Source organism: Motacilla alba, chromosome 1 (assembly GCF_015832195.1).
Source record: "Motacilla alba alba isolate MOTALB_02 chromosome 1, Motacilla_alba_V1.0_pri, whole genome shotgun sequence".
In the NCBI taxonomy this organism is placed as follows: Eukaryota; Metazoa; Chordata; class Aves; order Passeriformes; family Motacillidae; genus Motacilla; species Motacilla alba.
The window spans coordinates 76,870,337-76,891,215 of NC_052016.1; the positions used below are offsets into that span (position 1 = coordinate 76,870,337).

Genomic DNA, 20,879 nt, shown 5'->3' on the forward strand with positions numbered 1-20,879 from the left:
AATAGGTCATTATTTTTCTTTTCTTATTGTTAGACCTCAGATTCTACAGTACTTGGCAATTAATAAATTATTTGGATTCCTTATATCAACTTTGTTTTTACATTAAATATATGGTTTTGCAGCTGTTGTCACTGCTTATTGCAATTGGCTTATTGGATGAGGTCATATTTTTAGCAAATTGCTTGAAATTTTGTATGATTTTTTTTTGTTATTAATACCTACCAACAGAGAACCCTGTAGATAACACTACAGTAGGAAAATTATCCAGCAGAATTTCAGAGCAATGAATATTCTGCCATTTCAATACAATATATATCCTATAAATAGCACTCTAATGGATATGAAATTACAAATACTGTTATGTTGTCGAAACCCTATGGCTTGTGCTATAGAGGAGGTCAGGCAAGATGATCATAATGGTCCCATTTGGCCTTACGATCTATGAATTTCCAAGAGTTATAGGTCTAGTTTAAGTGCACCCTCAGCATGAGTTGCCTTATTATTTAGCAGAAAGGGGGAAAAAGTAACCTTGTTCATGCTTATTCTGTAATGCAGTAGGTCAACACACATTTTACCCATAGGGTAAATAAGTTTACTTTTTTATATAAAAGAAACAGGCAATTTAATATATGTCTTTCCTTGTATGCACCCCAAACCACAGAGATGTGTAACCTACTAATCATGTCTGTGTGTGCTTATTCCTTTGCATTTAGCTATGGTCAAGAGTTGAGCTCATGGGAAGGAGGTCATCATTGTATAATAAAATATATAGGGAAAGATGGACCAGTTGTCTCTCTTACATACTGATGAAGTTACTTGCAATCTAAAGCAAAACAAAAAGCAAGTTAATGGAAGTTTGTTTATTCTAACATCCAACCTAAGAGACTGAGCCAAGGAGAAACCTTTATTTACCCAAGCAGACCTGGGAAAATGAGAAAATCCCCATGAATTACACGAAGGTACTTACAGAAGCAGGGGAGACTGTTTTTAATCAAGTATCAACAGATATCTAGCAGAAGGATAAATGAAAAGTGCACATTTTATTACAGCTGAGGGAATATGGCAAAACATCTCTCACTAGTACTTGTTCAAAATTTTAAATGCATTTATTTCCCTCACTCTTTCACATTTCTCTCACTTGCCTAGCAAAACATTTTATGGATAAGGATATTGATGGATATAAAACTTAAACAAATTCTGAAATGATAAATCAGTCATTTACACCAAGAACCAAGTTCAGAGACCTGCATATTCCCATTTACTTAGGAGACAGATTAACTTAATGAAGGAAGTTCAGAACCTAATTTCCCTTTTCAGAAACTGCCTTTAAGCCCTCCTGTCATAGCTATTTTGACCATAAAACTCACCCTCAGAGCTAATATCTGTTTTCTGGCTGTTTCATTTGCTCCCTTCCATTCCCCATTTCTCACACTACTTCAGAATAAATATAATAATATACATAACTAAGTTCAGAGAAAGGCAGAGGAGGTAGAACAAGGGATGAGGATTATTTTTTTAATAAATGCAAAAATTTCAGGATTTAGCAATAATATTTCCATGCTTCAAGAAGTTATGTCAGAAACAAAGCAAGACATTATCTTGTATTATTTTCTGGTTAAAATCTGAGAAAAGAATTTCACCCATATGCATAGTTTTTTGTACTTAATTCAGTTCTACCAGTTTTAACATATCCAGGGGATTTTCAGATCAAATCATTGTATGGTAAGACGAGATAACAATTTAACAATAAACATTAGCCCTGCTGCTGAGGGATAGGACAAGAAAATTTTTTATTCTTCTCTTTATATGAAGAAAATTGATTTTGAAAACACAACCTATTCCCTTCAGTAGATAAACCTTCTTCTGTCTCTCTGGTCACAAAGATATCTCAGGATATTTCAGCTATTGGGATGTATTTTGTAAATGAGAGATGCTGGGAGGGAATATTAGATTCACCCTGGAATATCTTGTTAAAGGTTACTCAGAGTAACTTAAAACATTCTGGAAATTTGCCAGTGATCTTTTTGTTCTGACCAGGAGCTGCTACTTCACTGATTTTCAGAATCAAACCCGTTGGCAGCATAGTTGCAGTTTTTCAAGTATAGAATGAAGTTTTTGTTAATTAAAATTATTTCTTGAATTTTTGCTGTTTCTCAGTTTGATGCTGTGAGCTTGATATACTAACGAATAGTCTCTTCCAAACATCTGTATCCCTCTTTTCCAAACGTTTTATTTTGCAAATATGATTTATGTATTTAGTGTAACTCATTGGCAAACTTGAGAAAGAGGGCAGGAAAGGAGTTTAACTTTAAAAAGCAGTCAATGAGGAAGGAGATAAAGTAGTACAATGTGGAGGAAGGATGAGAAAAAGAAAACTGATAATATTCTAGTGATCACAAACCAAACACAGGAACACAAAGTACAGCACAAGTTATTTCTCCAGGTATATTTTTAATTACAATAGAATTCAGTCTCAAAAATGAGGAGACGGACAGTGTTCTCCAACATACTGATTTGTGAATGTTACAATCTGATATTGCTGCAGCTAAATACACCAGGCTTTGTCAAAGGTCTTTAAGAGTTCAGACCATTTAGCCTTGTCAAATGAAGGCTGCGACAATGTGACAGCTTTGGACGAACATATCAAGGAAGTAAACATCAGGAAGGGAGAAAAGCCATTTAAAACAACTAACTACAGATAACCTGGATGAAAGTCAGTTTAGGTACAAACTTACCAGAGAAACAGTTGGGAATATCTTACAGTTTTAAGATATATCCTTGATCAGTTATAGATTACGTCCCACTACTACAACTGTTTTCAGTGAAATTCATTTGACATGAAAGTCACTTTAGGGACTCCTACCCTTTCCCAGGCACAATAAAATGAAATTAAAAAGGATTTAAAGCAAAATAATTTCTATTTTATTTTCTTCAACAGTATTTCAGTCATTGCTACTGACGAAAATTTTTTCAATTGAAAACAATTATTTTGATATTTTAGAACTTCTAGAAATATATGGATTTTATATATTAACTACCAGTTTTTCTTATCAAGTTGTTTTAGAAGCCTTCAATGGTCCTGACAGATTTATATTCACTATACCCATGTTATCATCCACCTTTTTAAATGATGACAGTTACAGGCATTCAGAGTATAACCAACCAATGACAATGGCAAAGGGATGGATGATTTGGTTCTGTAGATGATTTTTTTTTTAATAGATATTGTTTGGCGGAACCTCCTTTCCCCTCACAAAAAAAACCAACATGATATTCAACTGTTTTAATTGGTTATCTCTTGGTATAAATCATAAGAAGCATTTATAGCTAAGTAAAGAGAAAGTATTCTGAATTGGAAATACAGCAGTTGTAGATACATTTGGAAAGCAAAGTCAAACCCCAGAATTTTGAAAAATCACAATAATTTGAACAAATCCATGCTCTTTCAATGGCAGTTTAAAAATGGGTCTTAATTTCAAAATAATACAGCACCTCTGTAATAAGCTGTCACAAAGTACCCAGAAATAAGAATGTAGATTTTTTTACCATTTGCATTTCAGGTGAAAATACTAGCTTTCATTTTTAAATAATATATCTCCCTCCTCTATACAATCAAAAGCAAAGATATTTTCTGGGTTTACAGAAGGACAAGATAAAAATGGCAAAATGCAAAGGCATACACCAGTAATAGACTGCAAAATCAATTTAAGAAGTGCAACTGCAGTTGTCTTTCCCAGGTTTTTAATTATGTGTTTGTTTGCCATGGTGGCCTAATTTAGTCAAGTAGATGAGCCAACATTAAAAGCTGGTAGGAGAGGTAAGTAATCCCAAGGGTGGGCTGCTTGTGTAGAGAGTTTAAAAGCTACATGTACAGAAGCAGAAGCCAAGGCAAATTTGAGAAGGGGGTCCACATGATAAACAGTGAAAAGCCAGCAAATCAAATTTTTCACAATTAGTTGAACAACAACTGTGACAGGTTCAGCGCTTAGCATTTTCATTTGTGTGCTCAAATTTGGTTATCCGTCCTCTTTTATGCAAATGTGATGTGACAGGAGAAGCTGGGAGCACTCAAGCAGGCCGATCACTCACAACAGGAGCTAGGTCTGTACAGCTGAGAGGTCTGGATTAAATGGACTGAGCGCTGATGGATAAATGACATAACCTAGGCTGAAAGCCTCATGAAGTGATTTAGAACTTCCACAAGATGATGCCCAGAATACAAATTGCATTTTATTCTCAAATGTAAAAATAGAGGAGATAAAAACATCGGCTTCTGCTAGTAAATAACCATACTTATAATCTAGCTAAATCCAACATGCTCGTTGCCTACTACAATAAGGAACTTGGGAAAACTCTAATATGTATCTCTAATAATTGCTTATACACGAACCTTGTAACTCTACTACTCACTGTGATGTTTTTGTTCTTGCATGGGAGACTTGAAAAGCTGATTAGGCAATTAAATAATTCAATCTACTTTGACAGATGGGAGCATGGCTGATGAAATACATGCATAGACATAGAAAATATTTTTACAATGTACTTGCAAGTAATTTGGCAGCAGAAATTATCAGGTCAGAGAATTCCATCCTACTGCAGAAGGTATAATACTTAAGGTGATGTATTGTGCCAACAGCATACTTACACATGAAGGGCTAAAGGATGAATTATCTGCGCAGAGCTCCCCCGTGCCAGTATACAGGAAACAAAAATTCTAGAGGAAGGCGTGCCTGAAAAGTATCACAGCTTGCCCCTTCAGCTCTACCAGTGCATTATTGTTAGGTTAATTTTCCAGACTGTTGGTAATACTCAGAGATTGTTCAAGAGACCTTCAAACCTTACTAACGAAAAGAAAGTTTGAATAAAATCGCCTACGTGAATTTCAGCTTGAAGATTACTATTAATTCTCTTTAATAAGGTTTCTTCTAACTCTGTGTCTCACAGGACCGCCATGTATTTTATACCTTTCATTAAATCCAGTAGTTATGGTCTACAAAATTTTAATTGTTAATAGCATTTGTCCATTAGCTAAAGTACTAGGATTTTAATTTTTTTAGTACCCATTCCCTCTTTCAGTTACTGACATTTATCTCTGGAGAGAATGGATTCCTTGCAGAACATTGTTGACAATTGTCACTGTTTTTGAAAACAACAGATTTACCTTAAGGCCCCTTCAGCTACCACAGGAAACAAATCGTATTACCTATTGTTAGACTAAGCTTGGCAACTCAATCACACATCTGAATTAGTGAAATATGTCCAGCATACATCATAGGCACCAGAACCCTGTTGTGGGTGCCACAACTAATACCTTGTTAGGCCTTAGCACCTCAGAGACCCAGATTAGCTATCCCGAGTCAGAACTTTTCTAGCAGAGAAATCCCGAGTCAGAACTTTTCTAGCAGAGAATGTGGATATGGCTGTCCTGTTTGAAGCCTAACAGTGTGTGTGAGACTTGTTCCATGCCAGTTGGCCTCAGTGTCAGAGAACGGTCCCAGCCATGTTTAATTTACTAGTATTTATGTAGACCAGGAGGCTGAGTACCAGCATTCCGACAGGGAACAAGACACTGAAATAACCCATGTCTCTAGTGAGTTCTACTAAAAGCAAAAGCTATGAAGATATACTGAAATGTGATAGTGCTGGATACACAGCAACTAAACCACAGCATTATTGCATGACATGAAATTATTTGAAAGCCACCACAGTCTACCACCTTGCAAGATCTTTAGGCAAGTTACTACAGGCAGAAGTGGTTGCAAGTACATTCATGGGCTTTTCTCACCATTCATGTGGTTGTTGGGATGGAAGAAAAATTCAGAAGGTCCTAGGATACCCATATCAATCTAAAATACCATTTAAAATTCATACAGAGGGTTCCTAACCCATTGCTCCCATAACCACTAACCAATATTAAACAGAGTGGTTAGAGAAGACCATTCTTTGTTCAGACATTTGGAGGAAAACAAACAAAATGCTGAGTTCTTCAAAAGCCAATGTGTACTTTTGCAAGTAGCAATATATATGGTATTTGGGGATATTTTAGAGATTTCAATGTGGATCCACAGAGATAAAAGTAGATGATTACTTTTCATTGTGACTTTTGGACTCTGATTAAGACTCAAGATTACAGTCTACCTCTCCTTTCACATAAATATTTTAATTTTGAATGGTTTTGATTATCTGATTTTAGAAAGTAGACATCAAAGCCTACACAACCTCTCTCAGATAAGACAGTACTAGGGATGGCCCCTAACAGTTTTAAGGTTCAGAACAGTTACAAAGCAGTTCAGAGAAAGATGGTCATGACAAAACCATTTGCTCTTTGTGCAGCTGGAGAGATATCTGAAAGGAGTTAGGTACTAAAATTCTATGCACTGCAGAAATGTCCACTTCAAAGGCTGAATTGACACAAGCTCCTGTTAATGTAACCACAAGAGTTTAGACCAGTACCTTTCATCTTACTCTGCAGCTAGGATAATGAAAGAGGATTCCCTTGTTCCATGACAATAACTCAACATCACAATTTGTTCACTCAGCCAACAAGTTAAACAGCTTAACAAGCAGGAAAGTTCCATTAGCTGACTTGTTCATGTTATCCTACCTAACTTGGATGAGTATGTTTGAACACACAAACACCCACTGACTGGATAAGTAGTCTTTCAAAAGAGTAACTGACTGTTGACACAACATACTCCACAGGGACTCATAACAAGGAACACTAAATTCTGCAGTCACTATGCCATGCAGAAGTAATCACTAAAGTGAGGCTTCTCTTTACTTCTAGGTATCTTGGATGATACTCTAAACTTCCAAATGAAAGCTTCTGCGAAAGTACTAGTCAGAATCAGTATATCCTGGCCCTATTATCTGGATTTAGCAGTATTTCCCAAATATTTTACAACATGGCTTCTCTGCAACAAACTAGGCTACCCACAGGTGTGGCAGACAGAGGGTAGATTGCAGGAAAGGAAACCTGCACATAAACAATTCTTTGGCCAAGAACTTGAAACCTCAGCTTCCATCTGCCTCAGCACCTTCTTCTAGAATTTTAATATTGGTAGTTTATTTCACCAACACCCAATAAATTTAAACAAAGCCAGCTTTTCTACCATCTAACCTATTCAAGTCCTACAGTGCATGGTACGCTTACTCCGTTTTCTTCTTACCTGCTGGGTTCCCTGACTAAGGTCCCTAAATGCTGTTAGAATTGCCCTTGTTCCCTGTCAATGGTTTAGCTTATTTACACAGATCCATTAGAGAAAATGATCTCTTCCTGCTCCAACCTAGCCTCAAGGCTGCTTCACCCAGCTGGCAAAGCCAAGTTCTACGAAGTGCAAGTGCAAGCACAATGGTTCTGCTGCACAATGTTGAGCAGAGGAGGAAACCCTGCTGCTGCTGCATTAGCATTGCACTAACATAGAGTCACACAGCCTTTTACACAAAGATACCATACTCAAAATAAGCTAAATGAAGGTCCTAAAAATCAGACAAAAATCAAGGTTTCTCACATCTATTTTGGAGGTGATCGTTGACTGATCTGAGACTGCTTCCCCCCCATCAGAACCACTGAAGGATATGCCAAAAGGAGTCAGAGCTCCTATAGCAAAGTCCCTGTTTGTAAGGCTATTAAGAACACAAATGGGTCCAGAGAGTCAGCTCAAATACAGGGCCAGGCAGCTTTCAATTTAGTGGGTCATGGCTGAAGCACAGCATGTTCTATGCTTGTCCTGAGTCCTGCGCAAAGTTCAAGGCTTCTGTTCTCAACTGCTCTTCTGATCTTCTGTGGAAACATTTCAGCTTCTACATTCTGCTCACTAAAGGTTTTATTAAATATTTTGTTCTGGCTCCTGTAAATCAGAGGAAGAGAAGAGACAAACCAAGAGTTGAAGCCAAACACATAACCAAAAAGAGCACAGTGGTGTGGATTTTTCCAGTGAATGTATCACGGCTTGAAACAGAATAATGGATGAAGAGGTCTACTCATACCACCTCCTCACTCCTGTCCCAGCATCCCCCACCAGTAACATCTTTTCAGTCATCGGGTAAATTAGGAAGGTAATTCATTTGTACTATCCCATTTTAAATTACTACATTATCACTCAAATACCTGTTGTGTCAAGCACTGAGCATGGGCAGGAGTGACCAGCCATGGTCCTCTCTGATCCTGGCACAGAACAAGACAATTTATGAGAACATTCTTCACAACTTATTCCTGGCCATCAAAGAGTTAATACTGCTTTATATAGAAAATGAATTCTTGAAAAACACTATAAAGTTCAACAGTGGGAAAAAATTATTTCACAGAAAGATTCAAATGCTAAAAACTAGCTCAGTATTTGTTAATTCAGGGTGACTCCAGAGAGTAATTCATAAGCTTCTAAATTAATATTTTTAAGGAGGTCATAAAATGTGAACTTTAGTAACTGCTACAGCCAATCAAGGTGCCATCAATCTTGCCTTAGACTACTAACACACTAGTAATTACCTACTCAAATTACTTTAAAAGTTTAACAAAAGCTTATCTACAGATAGTATTGCAGCATGATATACTGCCATCTTAAAAATGGTAGTGTACTGAATTCTCCTGGTTAATCTTTCAGTTATTTCAGATTCAAATTTCTGTAACCTACTCTCAATTTATTCTGTGTTTTCCTGGTAAATTGTCTTCAAAAAATTCAATATATGGTAGATTTGCAGAGAAGAGCCAGTAAAGAGCAAAGACCTCAGTATTTTTAGTAGAGAAAGGATTACAGAAAACAAGGATGGGAAAGAAATAGTACTTACTTTAAATTCACTTGAAAGGATGTTTGGAGACAGCTCAACTCAGAAACTGAAGAAATAAATATATTTTAAATTATTTTATAATTCTAGTTATTAGAACATAAATTTAGTGAAGACATGCAAATAATACTGTGGGAGGTCACAAATACAAAACTGCACATACAGAGAGAACTAACCTATTGAAACTTAACAAGGTCCAATATGACTTACATTCCTTAATTTTTCATTATATATTGACAGGGAAAAGTGCTCTATATCATTCTGTTGTACTGCCAACATCCTTACATTACTTCTAATAGAAAACTTATTTTGTGATTCAGGTCAGGCAGTAAGTCTGCTGACCAGCACTTTGCTTATTCCACCATAAAGGCTACAGCTATTGCTTTTTGCTCTTTAATTTCACATTTTTCAGTAACAGAATACTCTCACAGATAAATATGGCTACATCACATTAATACATCTAAATACAAATTACACAGGATGTTGCTTCTGGGAACAAAGAATTCCAAATCCTAAACAAGAAAAGGTAGTTTTGCAAAGTAACTGATGAAATTTTACCACTGGGGGAAAAAACACCCCAAAACCACAAACACCCCTTCCCACAAAAAAATCCCCTCCCAAACCCGAAACCAAATCAAACAATAGAAAATGAACAAACAAACAAAAACCCCAACAAAACCAACAACAAATAAAAAAACAAAACAAAGAAAAAATCCAACAGAAGTAGCTTGTAGGACCACCAGAGTCCAAATTTCTGAATATTAGAAACAAATATTTACAAATTATTGACTTGGTATTTTAAAAAGAGGCAGATTACCCCACAGATACTGAATATGTATTTTTGGATGTAGCGGCAAAATTAGATTTTTAATCTCTCTATAGAAAGATTAACCCATTTAAAATGTGTTCAAGTATATAAGCAGTTATGATTCCATATCCAGGTCCATTTCATTACTAAAGCAATGCATGGAAGCAAAGTTTTCAAGTATGAGTGGGTAACATTTGCCTTCAGTCTAAGAACTTGTTTGGAAGATAGTCAAGATTATTCAGGCATAGAAAGTCCACTTTTCTAGACATCTGTACAAAAATCTATGCTGCAGGAAAGTTTTCTAAACCTGCTCGCTTGCTGCTTACTGGATATTTCTATTTTTGTGTTCTTGATAAAAATTCTAATTCTACTTAAACTTACACAACTTTTTTTTTGCCTAATGTGAAAGATAGTACAACTAATAGGCGAGTTTTGAAAACAGCACCAATGAAAAAGTTGGAGACTGTAGAACTATACAAATAAATAAATAGTATCCAAACACTCTTCTCTCTTCTCTGTTATCTAAAGTAAATTATTACCACAGAGAAAGAAGATAGAAAAATATGATTAAAAACTGTATTAAAAATACTCTTTGATTTCCTATTTAATGGGCAGAAAGATCACACAGGGAACATATCATTTTAAACACTACCTGATACCTCCCTAAGAGCAGCAGTGGATAAATGTTAATAATCTATCAGATCAGAATGCAAAGAAATAATCATGATAAATAAAACCAAGTAATTTTTACAATCAGAATTCCTCTTCTCACAATCACTTTTAGTAAGTAAGGTTTCCTTTTTTAGGTGAATTCAAAGACACTGACTCTGTGGAAGTCTTGCAGCATTTTGTGATGTTTATCCACAGATGCTGATACAATGGCCCCCTTCAAGAAAAAAGGAGAGCATATTATAATCTCCACATAGCTGATTTTGTGAGTTAGGAGGAGTGTAAAAAATCTGTGGTGCCTCAGCACTTTTTGACATTACACTAATGACTGAAAGGGAATAGAAAACAACAGAGAATGAGTTACATACATGTCCTGCATGGTGTTGGCCTATATATGATTTGTGTGCATGGGCATTGCACTCTCGGGAGTTCCAAGTGCTCCACTACACACTCAGTGTTCCAATGTATGGGCTACCAGCAGCTTCCTGGTGCACCCAGGCAAGACAGTAAGAGACAGTGAATGGGTGTACAAGGATGAGCAAGTATTCCACATCATAGCTGAAAATTACAGTGCACCAGTTGGAGGAGCTACAGTAGTAATTATTTTATGTATTTAAGATGAATCTACCATAAAGCAAATATAACCGGCTACAGTGGTAGAATTTATTCAAACTACATTAGGCTGGTGATTTCTTTTTAGTTTGTATGAAAATCCAATGTTGTGTGCCATTTCTGTCCACCTGCACTTTCCAGCAATAAGTTTTAGCTTTCTCTATTCCAGAGCACAAACACATGTTTAAGAGATTAATTCTTACAAAAAGCTTTGACAAACAGGATGAAGCTACCCAAAGTTTTCTATAAGTTCAAGTGTAGTCTCTCTAACCTAATTCAACTCCCAGAGCAGAAAAGGCAACAGATACATGCCTCTTGCAACACAGAAACATTCTTCTGTTTTATTCAGATTTAAACACCTGGAGTCATGTTTTATCATTGGTACCTAAATCCAGAGAGATACTTTGTTTCAGTTCACACACACAGGATTTCTGCTGACATAGTAGAGATGTATACAGGTTTTTGCAAGAAATGCAAATATTAGTATGAGAACTGAAACAGGAAAAATATCACTGAAGTGTTAAAATGGGAACACTTCCCAGCTTTTGTTTCACTTGTGTGGCCATAGTGCCCTCTAGCAGCCGAAAGAGAAAATACAAGGCTTTATCTCAAGGGGAAAAAAAAAAAAAAAAACCACAAAAAAACCCCCAAAAAACCACAAAAAAACCCCCAAAAACCACAAACCCCCCCCCCCCCCCCGCAAAATCAGAAGTGGTTTTTGGGTTTTTTTGGGTTTTTATTTTTTTTTTTCCCAAGCAGAAAAAAGACAGTTTGCAAATGAGAGAAAGAACATTTCTTCATGTTAAAACAAGGTACTTTAATGGAAAGGACACTAATCTAGGCTTCTATGCAGCAGAGCTCTGCAGAACTGGGAAGCTCTATAAAAATGAGGGGTTTTACCCTAAAGGCATTTCTGTGCTTCTGTAGATCTCAGCTACAATATACATGCACTAGCAACATGCACCTAACTTTAGCAAAAGGATATAGATTCTTACACGCATAGATCAAAACACATTTTTGCCAAGTCTTTTTTTCTCTTTGGCTAAAAAATCTGTATTGCACAAAATTTTGTGCAAGACAAAGAAAAAATTATCACAGAATCACAGAATTTCTAGGTTGGAAGAGACCTTTAAGATCATCGAGTCCAACCCATGTTCTAACACCTCAACTAGATCATGGCACCAAGTGCCACATCCAGTCTTTTTTTAAACACATCCAGGGATGGGGACTCCACCACCACCCTGGGCAGATGATTCCAGCATTTGACCACTCTTTCTGTGAAAAACTTCCTCCTTAATTCTAGCCTGCATTATGACCTTTAAAAGCCAAGAAACTTTTGTCATTTCCCTAGAGAGCAAATTATTGGTTAGAGAAGAGTTCATATGCCTTAAGAGCTGGGACATATCCCGTCTGCCTGCAGACTATCACAAAAACATTTTTGAGAAGCTACTGTTTCTTTTCCTCTTGCATTTAAAATAACACTCGGTTTAAGAAACAGAAGTCATTCTTCAGCAACTAGGAAAAGAACATTTGCACTGTTGGAAGTTTTGGGGCCTGTAAATAATATTTCTGATTTGCAATAATCTTCTCAGCTTGTCAGGAGGAACTCTAACACAATTACTTTTCTCCCTTTTCTTTGCAGATAAAGAGTATACACTAGATGATATCAGAAGATCTGATTTTTTAAAGAAAATTTTAACCCATCAAATTACTACCAAAAAATCTATGTACATTTGCAACACAGAAAAATAAAATAGTGTAAAAGAGTAAAAAAGCTATTCTACTCTCTCTGTATCCAAGAGGTCAAAATGAAACAAACACGTCTACTGTAGATGTTTTTCAGAAAAATAAATTTTGAAGAGTATATGTCTCAAACTTTTTTCTTCTTTTTGTTCATAACGAAATACTAAAATCTAGTTCATCAACTAGACCAGACAGATTTGCTAAATATGGTATTCCAATCTTCAGCAGAGAGAGGTGAGAAACTGAATTAATCTGTTCTGCTAACAAATATTGGAATTCAAGAATTAAAACTATAATATCAAAATTACTACACTATACCACAGGGTCAGATGAGATGATTCTCAAAGACATCAACTGGTCTCAGGATTACAAGCTTACTGCAAGAAGAAGAGAAAAATGTTAATCTTCAAACTAAGAACAAAGTACAATCATTCAGATAAGTTTTAGCGTTAACACATATAGAAGGACTTTAAAAATAATTATCTATTAGGAAAAATAGACGGTATGGGTGGTATAGGTGGTATGTTCTTGAAATCCTTCTCATTAGAGTTCCCATGAGATCTCAACAGAATTCAAATAAAGATTGAAATCACCGAAGTCTATTTTTGTTGTATTTTTGATGTCCTCAGAGTTAAAACATGGTTCAGGATAAAACATGCAGAGGCATATTTAAATAAAAATTACTTCTAAGACTGCAATATTTAGGTACCTGTGTAATAAGCACACTAGTGCATTTATCAAGGTCTACGTTGACCTCTTTAGAGAGTCCACAAAAACTAAAGGTTCATCATCCCCAAGGACAAGTTTACAGCTATATTGGTTCATCAGAGAAAGATGAAGCTGCTGTCTTTATATTGATCAAGAACTTTTACTTTGTCTGACTTCACAGGTTCATTTTAAAGTAACCAAGTGCTGTAACACCAATACAGTAAGATACAGCTCCACTCAGAACAGCATGATAAATAATAAAATTTTTTCAAATTTCACTTGTTTTTCCAGAAACCCCTCAAATTTCTGTTATTTGTTCCAGTTGCTCTAAATTTAATTTTTCTCATTGTAACGTACTGTCCTAGTTGTAATACAAGACAAGTAATACAGGATTCAATCTGACTATATCTTCATTAGTTGCAACATAAAAAAAAAAGTTGAATTAGAGTCAATGAGGTGTTTCATTGAAGGTCTCTACCCTTTGTGCATGTGTACAACTGTAGTGTATGACTGGTCTTAAGAGAAGGAAAAATATGAACAGTACTGGCTATAAGCATTGTTTCAAAGATTTATTCTTGTTAATCTACTGTTTTGTAGAGCTTGTAATACATTCTGAATTACTGATTCTCTTTACTTCAAGTGTTTTCTAGTTCAACCAAATGCAGTTTTAAACAATATTGCCATTGAACTGCATGTCAGCTCACATCTTACTCAAGTTGTTTAGCATTCAAGTGGAAAATAAAATACCTTCTTAAATGTTACCTTTTATTCGATGGAAATTTTGAAAAGGTGTCTTGAGGAAAACCAAGCCAGCAGGATGTTTGGTTTGTTGACTGAAACAAGGATGCTGCTCCAGGTGACAAAAGATTTCACTGTAAGCTATGTTAATAAGAATCTGACTGAAGTGACAAGCATTGGCTAAGGTAGCAGCAAAAAGATGGAGGGAAGAGCAGAGTAGACAAGGAAGACAGAGCAAGCCAACAAGAAATCAAATAAAGAAAATAATTTGACAATGACAGAAATCTGTATAGAATCATTCAGACTGCAACTGGGACACTGTTTCCTTATACTGAATGACATATAACCACAGATTGGTTTTGACTGGGATTGGTTTTAAAGTGAGAATAAACCAAGCCATTCTGATCCAGGTGTTTTTCAACCATTTAGAATGTCACAAGGTAACAGCAGGGAACGAAACACACACCAGTAGAAAGTTTGCAGAAGGAAGGCGATAAAAAGAATTTTAAAAGGTTTCCTCCTTTGCAGGGTGCAAAGTTTCAAGGAAATGAATCTTGGATGGATGCATTACCAGGCTGAATTCAAAACAAGCAGGCAAACTTGGAACCCAAGTTTTCAAATTATATGATACAGCAATTTCAGATGATTTGTAAGAAGCATCAATGTAAAAAACACACTCATAGCTGCCGTTAGCTTGTGTTGAGTGACTGCAGTGAAGAGGCAGGTTTGAGCAGCAAAGCATGCCACACAAACACTTTACGCAGCATGGACAGTGTTTTACTGAGCTGTACCTGTTCTGTAACATAACACACAAAAAATCTCCACATCATGGATTGTCAATTTGGCCCCTTTCAAATGCACTAAATGAATTTAAAAAGTAGGAAAGCTTGCACTTAATTCAGTGAATTAGAACAGCTCATTCAGAGCACTGGATTAAAAGGTTCTTAAAATATTTTATTTTGCCTGAAATTCAGTGAAAAAGGAAATCAATTTCCCAAATACAATTCCTTACGGCAAAATTTAGAACTTAGTGTAACAAGCATGGCAGTCAATTGTGACATTTCAATGTGAAACTAGGACTGTACAAAAATTTAAGTGCATGTTTTTTTGCAACAAGATATGCATACACATCAGGACAGAGGGGAATACCAAACAAAAAGCTCACAAAAAAAAAAAAACAGGATCCAGTTCTTGAAATCCCTTCAAATAACGGAAAAGCACAAACAAAATTCTACAGCTGGAGCTCTTCTCTCTAGAATGCTTCTACTTCTACTTTTCCCCACTCCTACTTTGGAATTGATTAAAAAAAAAAAGGGACATGACTTGTACCAGTTCTCTCCCTCTTTTCAGTATAAGACAAAAACATGGACTAAAGAAGACACCCTATTAACTGAAGTACTATCACAAAATCACAGAATATTCCAAGTTGGAAGGGACCCCCAAGGATCGAGTCTAACACTTAACTGACTGGCAGTACAGGCGCATATCCATCTATTTGATAAGTAAGACAGTGGTTTTATGATGCACCCATTAATGAATGGGGGGGAAATATTAAATCAAAACAACACTCCACCCACTCCCTTCAGAAAAAAACAAAACCCAAGAATTTGATACTTAACATGGGTTTCCTTTTGAAACCAGTCCAGCAAAATGCCACTAAATAAATAAAACCAAGTCTTTCTGAGAGGTCCTTTACTGCAAAAGAGTAGGCAGTTCCCCTTCCTAAGAAGCAACTTCAGACCTCATATGACAGAAAGACCAGCTAGAAAGAGCCAATGACGATTTTCTGTACAGTACACTAACATTTCACCTATTTTTGAATGGTGAATACATGCTATAGTGTGAACATAGGATTTTCCAAGTGTTACATTTTAAATGAAAAAATGTAATCATAAAAACACAAGAATATAAAAAAATGCACTAGTTGTGTACTCAAATTTTTAGACTATTACCTACTAAGTATTCAGATTCTCCTCACATATTTTTCTAAATTATACTTCAGTACTCCATGTTATTTTTGTGGCATCAAACTTTCTTCTAGAGTTGTCCAGTGCAAGATATATAAAAAAAATCCTTATTGTTGAGAGTATTATTCTATTTAAGATTTGACTTGCATCACTTTAAATTCAAAACATCCAAAAGTTTTTATGAAGAGTATACCATGTGATAATGTAGTAACACGATTGAGATTGTTTTATATATTCAGTATTATTTCAGGGTAAGTGATAGTGATTCAAGCTCCTTTTGTGAACATGGGGGTGGGGGTTGCCATCTGGAATGGTCTTTTCTCTTTTTTTCTTTTTTTTTTTTTTTTTTCATCATGAAGGACCATTGCCTTAGCTTTTTTGGTTATTGCTTTTTTTTTTTTTTTTCTTTTTTTTTTTTAAGACCATTCCATTTCTTTATTTTTTTTAACATCTTAAAGTCATAAGGACTTATATGCAAAGCAGTCATACACTTTATCATTAAAACCCATAGGTAAAATACGTACACAAATCCAACAAAAGGCTAGTACATAGTAAAGCCTAAGCATACTACTATGCAATATTATGAATACATAACTTTAGAGACTTCAGTTTAGTACTGTTATCTATTCAATTCTGAAAACATTCACAAAGATTTTAAATGCAAATTTTCATTCCGTATCTGGAATAGAACAAAAATTATCTATGTTATAACAACTTTTGGTCATTTGTGTTTGACCAATTCAGTAAATTACAAAGAACCCAAAGAATTCTGTAACTTTCTGTAGAACTATGTAATAAAAACATTGCATATGTTCCTAGTATGATGTCTTTAGCAATCATTTACTGAAATGTAACTCAAACATCAATCTCTCAAAATGTATAACTGACCAGCTGTTTTTTAATCTATTATCTGAATCCAACTTCATCACAAAACCCCTTTTAATACAAAGATGCAGAAGTACATTAGGTAATACTAATGCAACACAGGTGCAGCTCTAGCATTGTCGTTGATCAGTTGAATCATCTTCTCCATGAACGAGATTCATTCTCCTCTTCCTCTTCATCATCATCTTGAAGCAGTGAGTCATCCACCAAAGATTCTTCCTGAAACTTCAAGAGAAAAATGTGATAACCATTATATCAAAAAATGTAAAAAAATCAAAAGGCAAAATACAAATCTCTGGCACTTGCACTTTAATACAGAAGAAAATCTGGTTGTGAATAGGTAAACATTAATGCTTTCAATAAAGTACACTGGATATGTATGTGTTATATATGCACCTCATCCTTAAACAGCTCTTCTGATTATTCAGCATATCATTCATGTCCAAGCTACTATATTCCCATGAAACTTAAAATGCTATACTGAAAACTAATGGTTTTTTGTCTGTTTTCATCCGAGAGCTTAATCCATATGTTCTACAGTATCAAAAAAGCTGAATCTGGGATTTTTTGATTTTGACAGCTTAATGAAGATTGAAATCAATATAAAAATTTAAACTAGGCAAGGAGACAGGTATTTAGAGAAATTCAGACAAACTGTATTAGTATAGTCTCAATTCTGTTCCATAACATAGTAACTTGACAGACTTCAAAGCTTTTGAATGTTAAGTTGCCTAAATTTCTATCTACATATAGACACAGAGGTGTATATAAACTATCCTGTCTTGGAAATTTTTTAACGATCACACCTAACGCAGCAAACTCTGCCATAGCTAAAGAAATGACTAAAACACAAGGAGATGCCTTTCCCTAGCAAAACTGCCCAGCTGTTACATAGCTGCTATGCTCTTTCTTGCTTTTTCTTTGTGTCTAAGGAATTGTAGGTTTTTTGCTACAGTATTTCCAAATTCAGCAAGAGGTGTGAAGGTTGATTTGCAAAATTATGAAGTCTTCTGAGAGAGAAGAGGCTGTAGGCTGAAGAAATCCTGGAACTAAGCATTCTCTATTCCCAGCAGGCTCTTTTACAAGAGGGAGAAACTACTATCTTCATTACTCTTGCATATGGAAAGCAGTTTCAAAAGGAGCTCTGTTGACACCTGACCTGTCTACCAATGCATGCCTGCATAGTCTGACCCTGACTAAAACACAGAAGCTTTCTGAGGACTTAGATTCTTTCCTGGTATTCCCTGATGTTCAGTGAGCTAAAATACAACCCTGCAACAGTCACAGAGGAGTAGTCCTGGGCAGTGCACAGTGCAGAACTCTATAGAGCACAAGACTGAGTGGTAGCAGAGATGATCGAAAAGCCAGGCTTCCATACAGGGGAGCAACTACGGGGAGATAAAATAACTGAGGGGAACTATGACAGTGCCCCTGCATATCAAGTATCTTTAAGAAAGTGAAGAGAGAATATATATGTAGCAGATCCAATACAATAATACTTATTCAGGGTAGATATAGATGAACACTGGCATTCCTTGTTACAGGACATGACAGATGTTATTCAGATTCTAATGAAACCAGCTAAATTAATACAATAAACACATGTCAAGGCCCTTTAACTACAAAGACACAACATCTCTGACTCAAGAGGTTCCCCAACTGCAAATCCCTGATGATTAAAAGCTTATGTCTAGTTACACATTCTATACTCTTCTTAGGGATCAACTGTTGACTCAGCAGAGTCAACTCTTTTGTTAGGCACCCAGGTGTAGAACACAAGCATCTAGGAAGACCAATTAGCTGCCTACTCACCAGGGATTTTCTAAACTGCTCAAGTCCAAAAGACTTTCCTCTTATTTACATAATAGACTGGGAACCCTGTTTCATTATTAAGAATCTCACTCAGCTGAATTACATAGTTTTTTTTTCTTTTTTTGAGACAAAGTACTCACTTTCATTCAAGTCTTAAGCCTGCTACCTACCTTCTCTAGCATAGTACTCAGCTGAACTAACATGGCATTATAGATATGGAATACTGAAGAAAAACTTTTTAATGTGCTTACAACTGTTGCTATAAAACAAATTAGGTAAGTAGCAAGCAGACAAAACCCATGAACAGCTAAGAGTTTTGATCCAAGTTCAACTCTTAGGTGTTTTCCACAAGAATAATTAGCTAAGTCAGTTAAAAGACAGATCTCTCTGTAGTTCTCCTACCAATGAATCTGTACATTCCTTACTTTACTCTGCTGAAATGTTTGCCTACCCCTGCATGCCTTTCCTTCACTACACAAAAAGTCTCAGCGGCTACTCAAGGAGACCTCCCAAAAATGCAGACTCCTTGCATCAACACACTGCTGTTGAACTTCCAAGACATTACTTCCCTGAAGGAGATGTGACAAAATACCTAAGATGCTCTGAAGATTCCATAATATAGTCTCTTGTTCACTCACAGCTCATGACCATGTGACAATGCTTGAGGCTTGTGTACATGAGGAAAGTAGCACTCAGTAAACTAGAATGTACAAATGTCTAATATGAGAGGTACCTATCTTCAACTGGCACACAAAAAACGAATCAGCATTTTTGGAGACAGGAAGCCAGCAGACAAAGTGGCTTTCTTCAGGAATAAAACAAGAAGTGAACACCACCAATGTAAGAAAACTCACCAAATTTGGTTCTATCAAAGCAAACTTGTGAAGCTGCTTCTGTGGTAGATCAACCAAAATGCCACAGGAAAAAGATGCGGACAAATTATTGTCATCGCGTAAGTCAAGGTGCACTTCCACTACAACTTTTCTATGCCAATTATGTGGATACAGTTAATTGTCAGTAAATAAATTTGGAAAATGATTGCTTGACTTTATCCTCAGGTGACATTTATTCTTCTGAATTCACAAGCATAGGTATTTTGAGTGTAATGAATTAGATTGCATCAATACATATTGCCCAACTATTCCCACATTAACCAATACGGATTATTTGGACAAGGCTTTAGTATCTCTTATGGACGATGATGAAGATTAACACTCAGCAAAGGTACTTTAGATGTTTGAGTGAAGTCAGAAAATGCTCTGAATTACTCCTTCACGTGTATCCTCTGAGCCATATCCATAAAGGAGAATTAGAGTCAAAAATATGATCCTCTAAGAAATGAGTGCCAAAAGCAGATGGCACAAACCCATGTTTTGGACAAAATCATCAATCTCTCTCATGCAAGTTCAAACCTGTGCCTTCCATTTTCTAGATATATCCTCTTAAGTTTTTTGTTATGTAAGAAATGAAGTATTTCTGCAAGCAAAAGCAAAGTATCTAGACTTCCAACACCCTTAATCCCACGAAATATACAGAAATCTACTTTCTGATATGAAAATGTGAGTTAGATTAAAAAAGACAAGTATGAATCCACAGATAAATCTTCTTTCTGAAAAAGCTGTATTATTTCATCTTAAAAAAGAAAAATTAAAATAAAAAATAAAGAAAAAGCAAGCTTACTTCTTCTTCATCAGGTTCAGCTTCTTCTGTTTCAACGGCTGACATACTGGTAGCAGGCTTGTTCCATGCCAACTTCAGTTCTTGTCCTTTGAAACGAGATCCATGAATTGCAGCCTAAAACAAGTTTAACTCCCTTAGTTACACATGACTTTACAAAAGAAAGTCTAAGTTTCAACACATTCATATTGAAGTACTGTTACTAGGTTAAATGAAACAACTTCATTCACTGCACATGCAATTCATACATCCTTTGAGGAAAATGATGAAAATACACTCAGAAGAAAATAAGCTTGGAAAACCATAAATCAGTTGGTAATGTGGGTAACATACTGAACCAACACCTTCCTGGTTTTTAAGTATTATTTTGCTGGGTTCCTCACCTTTCAAAGACAGACACAAAACTGTTAATGCATAACCTACTGGAAGAAGTAAGACATCCCTCCAAATGATTTAACATATTTTTAAAAACCCAA

At 35.8% G+C, this 20,879-nt stretch overlaps 1 protein-coding gene across 3 annotated transcripts in view; it reads right to left on the reverse strand.

Moving 5' to 3' along the window:
* Nucleotides 1–16,317: 16,317 nt before the first annotated feature.
* RBM26 (RNA binding motif protein 26) overlaps nt 16,318–20,879 on the reverse strand; it is a 50,616-nt gene continuing 46,054 nt past the window's right edge. For all 3 annotated transcript variants that reach the window (XM_038130226.1, XM_038130232.1, XM_038130218.1), the window contains 2 exons: nt 20,407–20,520; nt 16,318–17,139 (listed from right to left, as the gene is read on the reverse strand). In XM_038130226.1, coding sequence (XP_037986154.1) covers nt 17,050–17,139; nt 20,407–20,520 — 204 coding nt within the window. In that variant the 3' untranslated portion in view covers nt 16,318–17,049. The remainder of the gene's footprint in view (nt 17,140–20,406; nt 20,521–20,879) is intronic.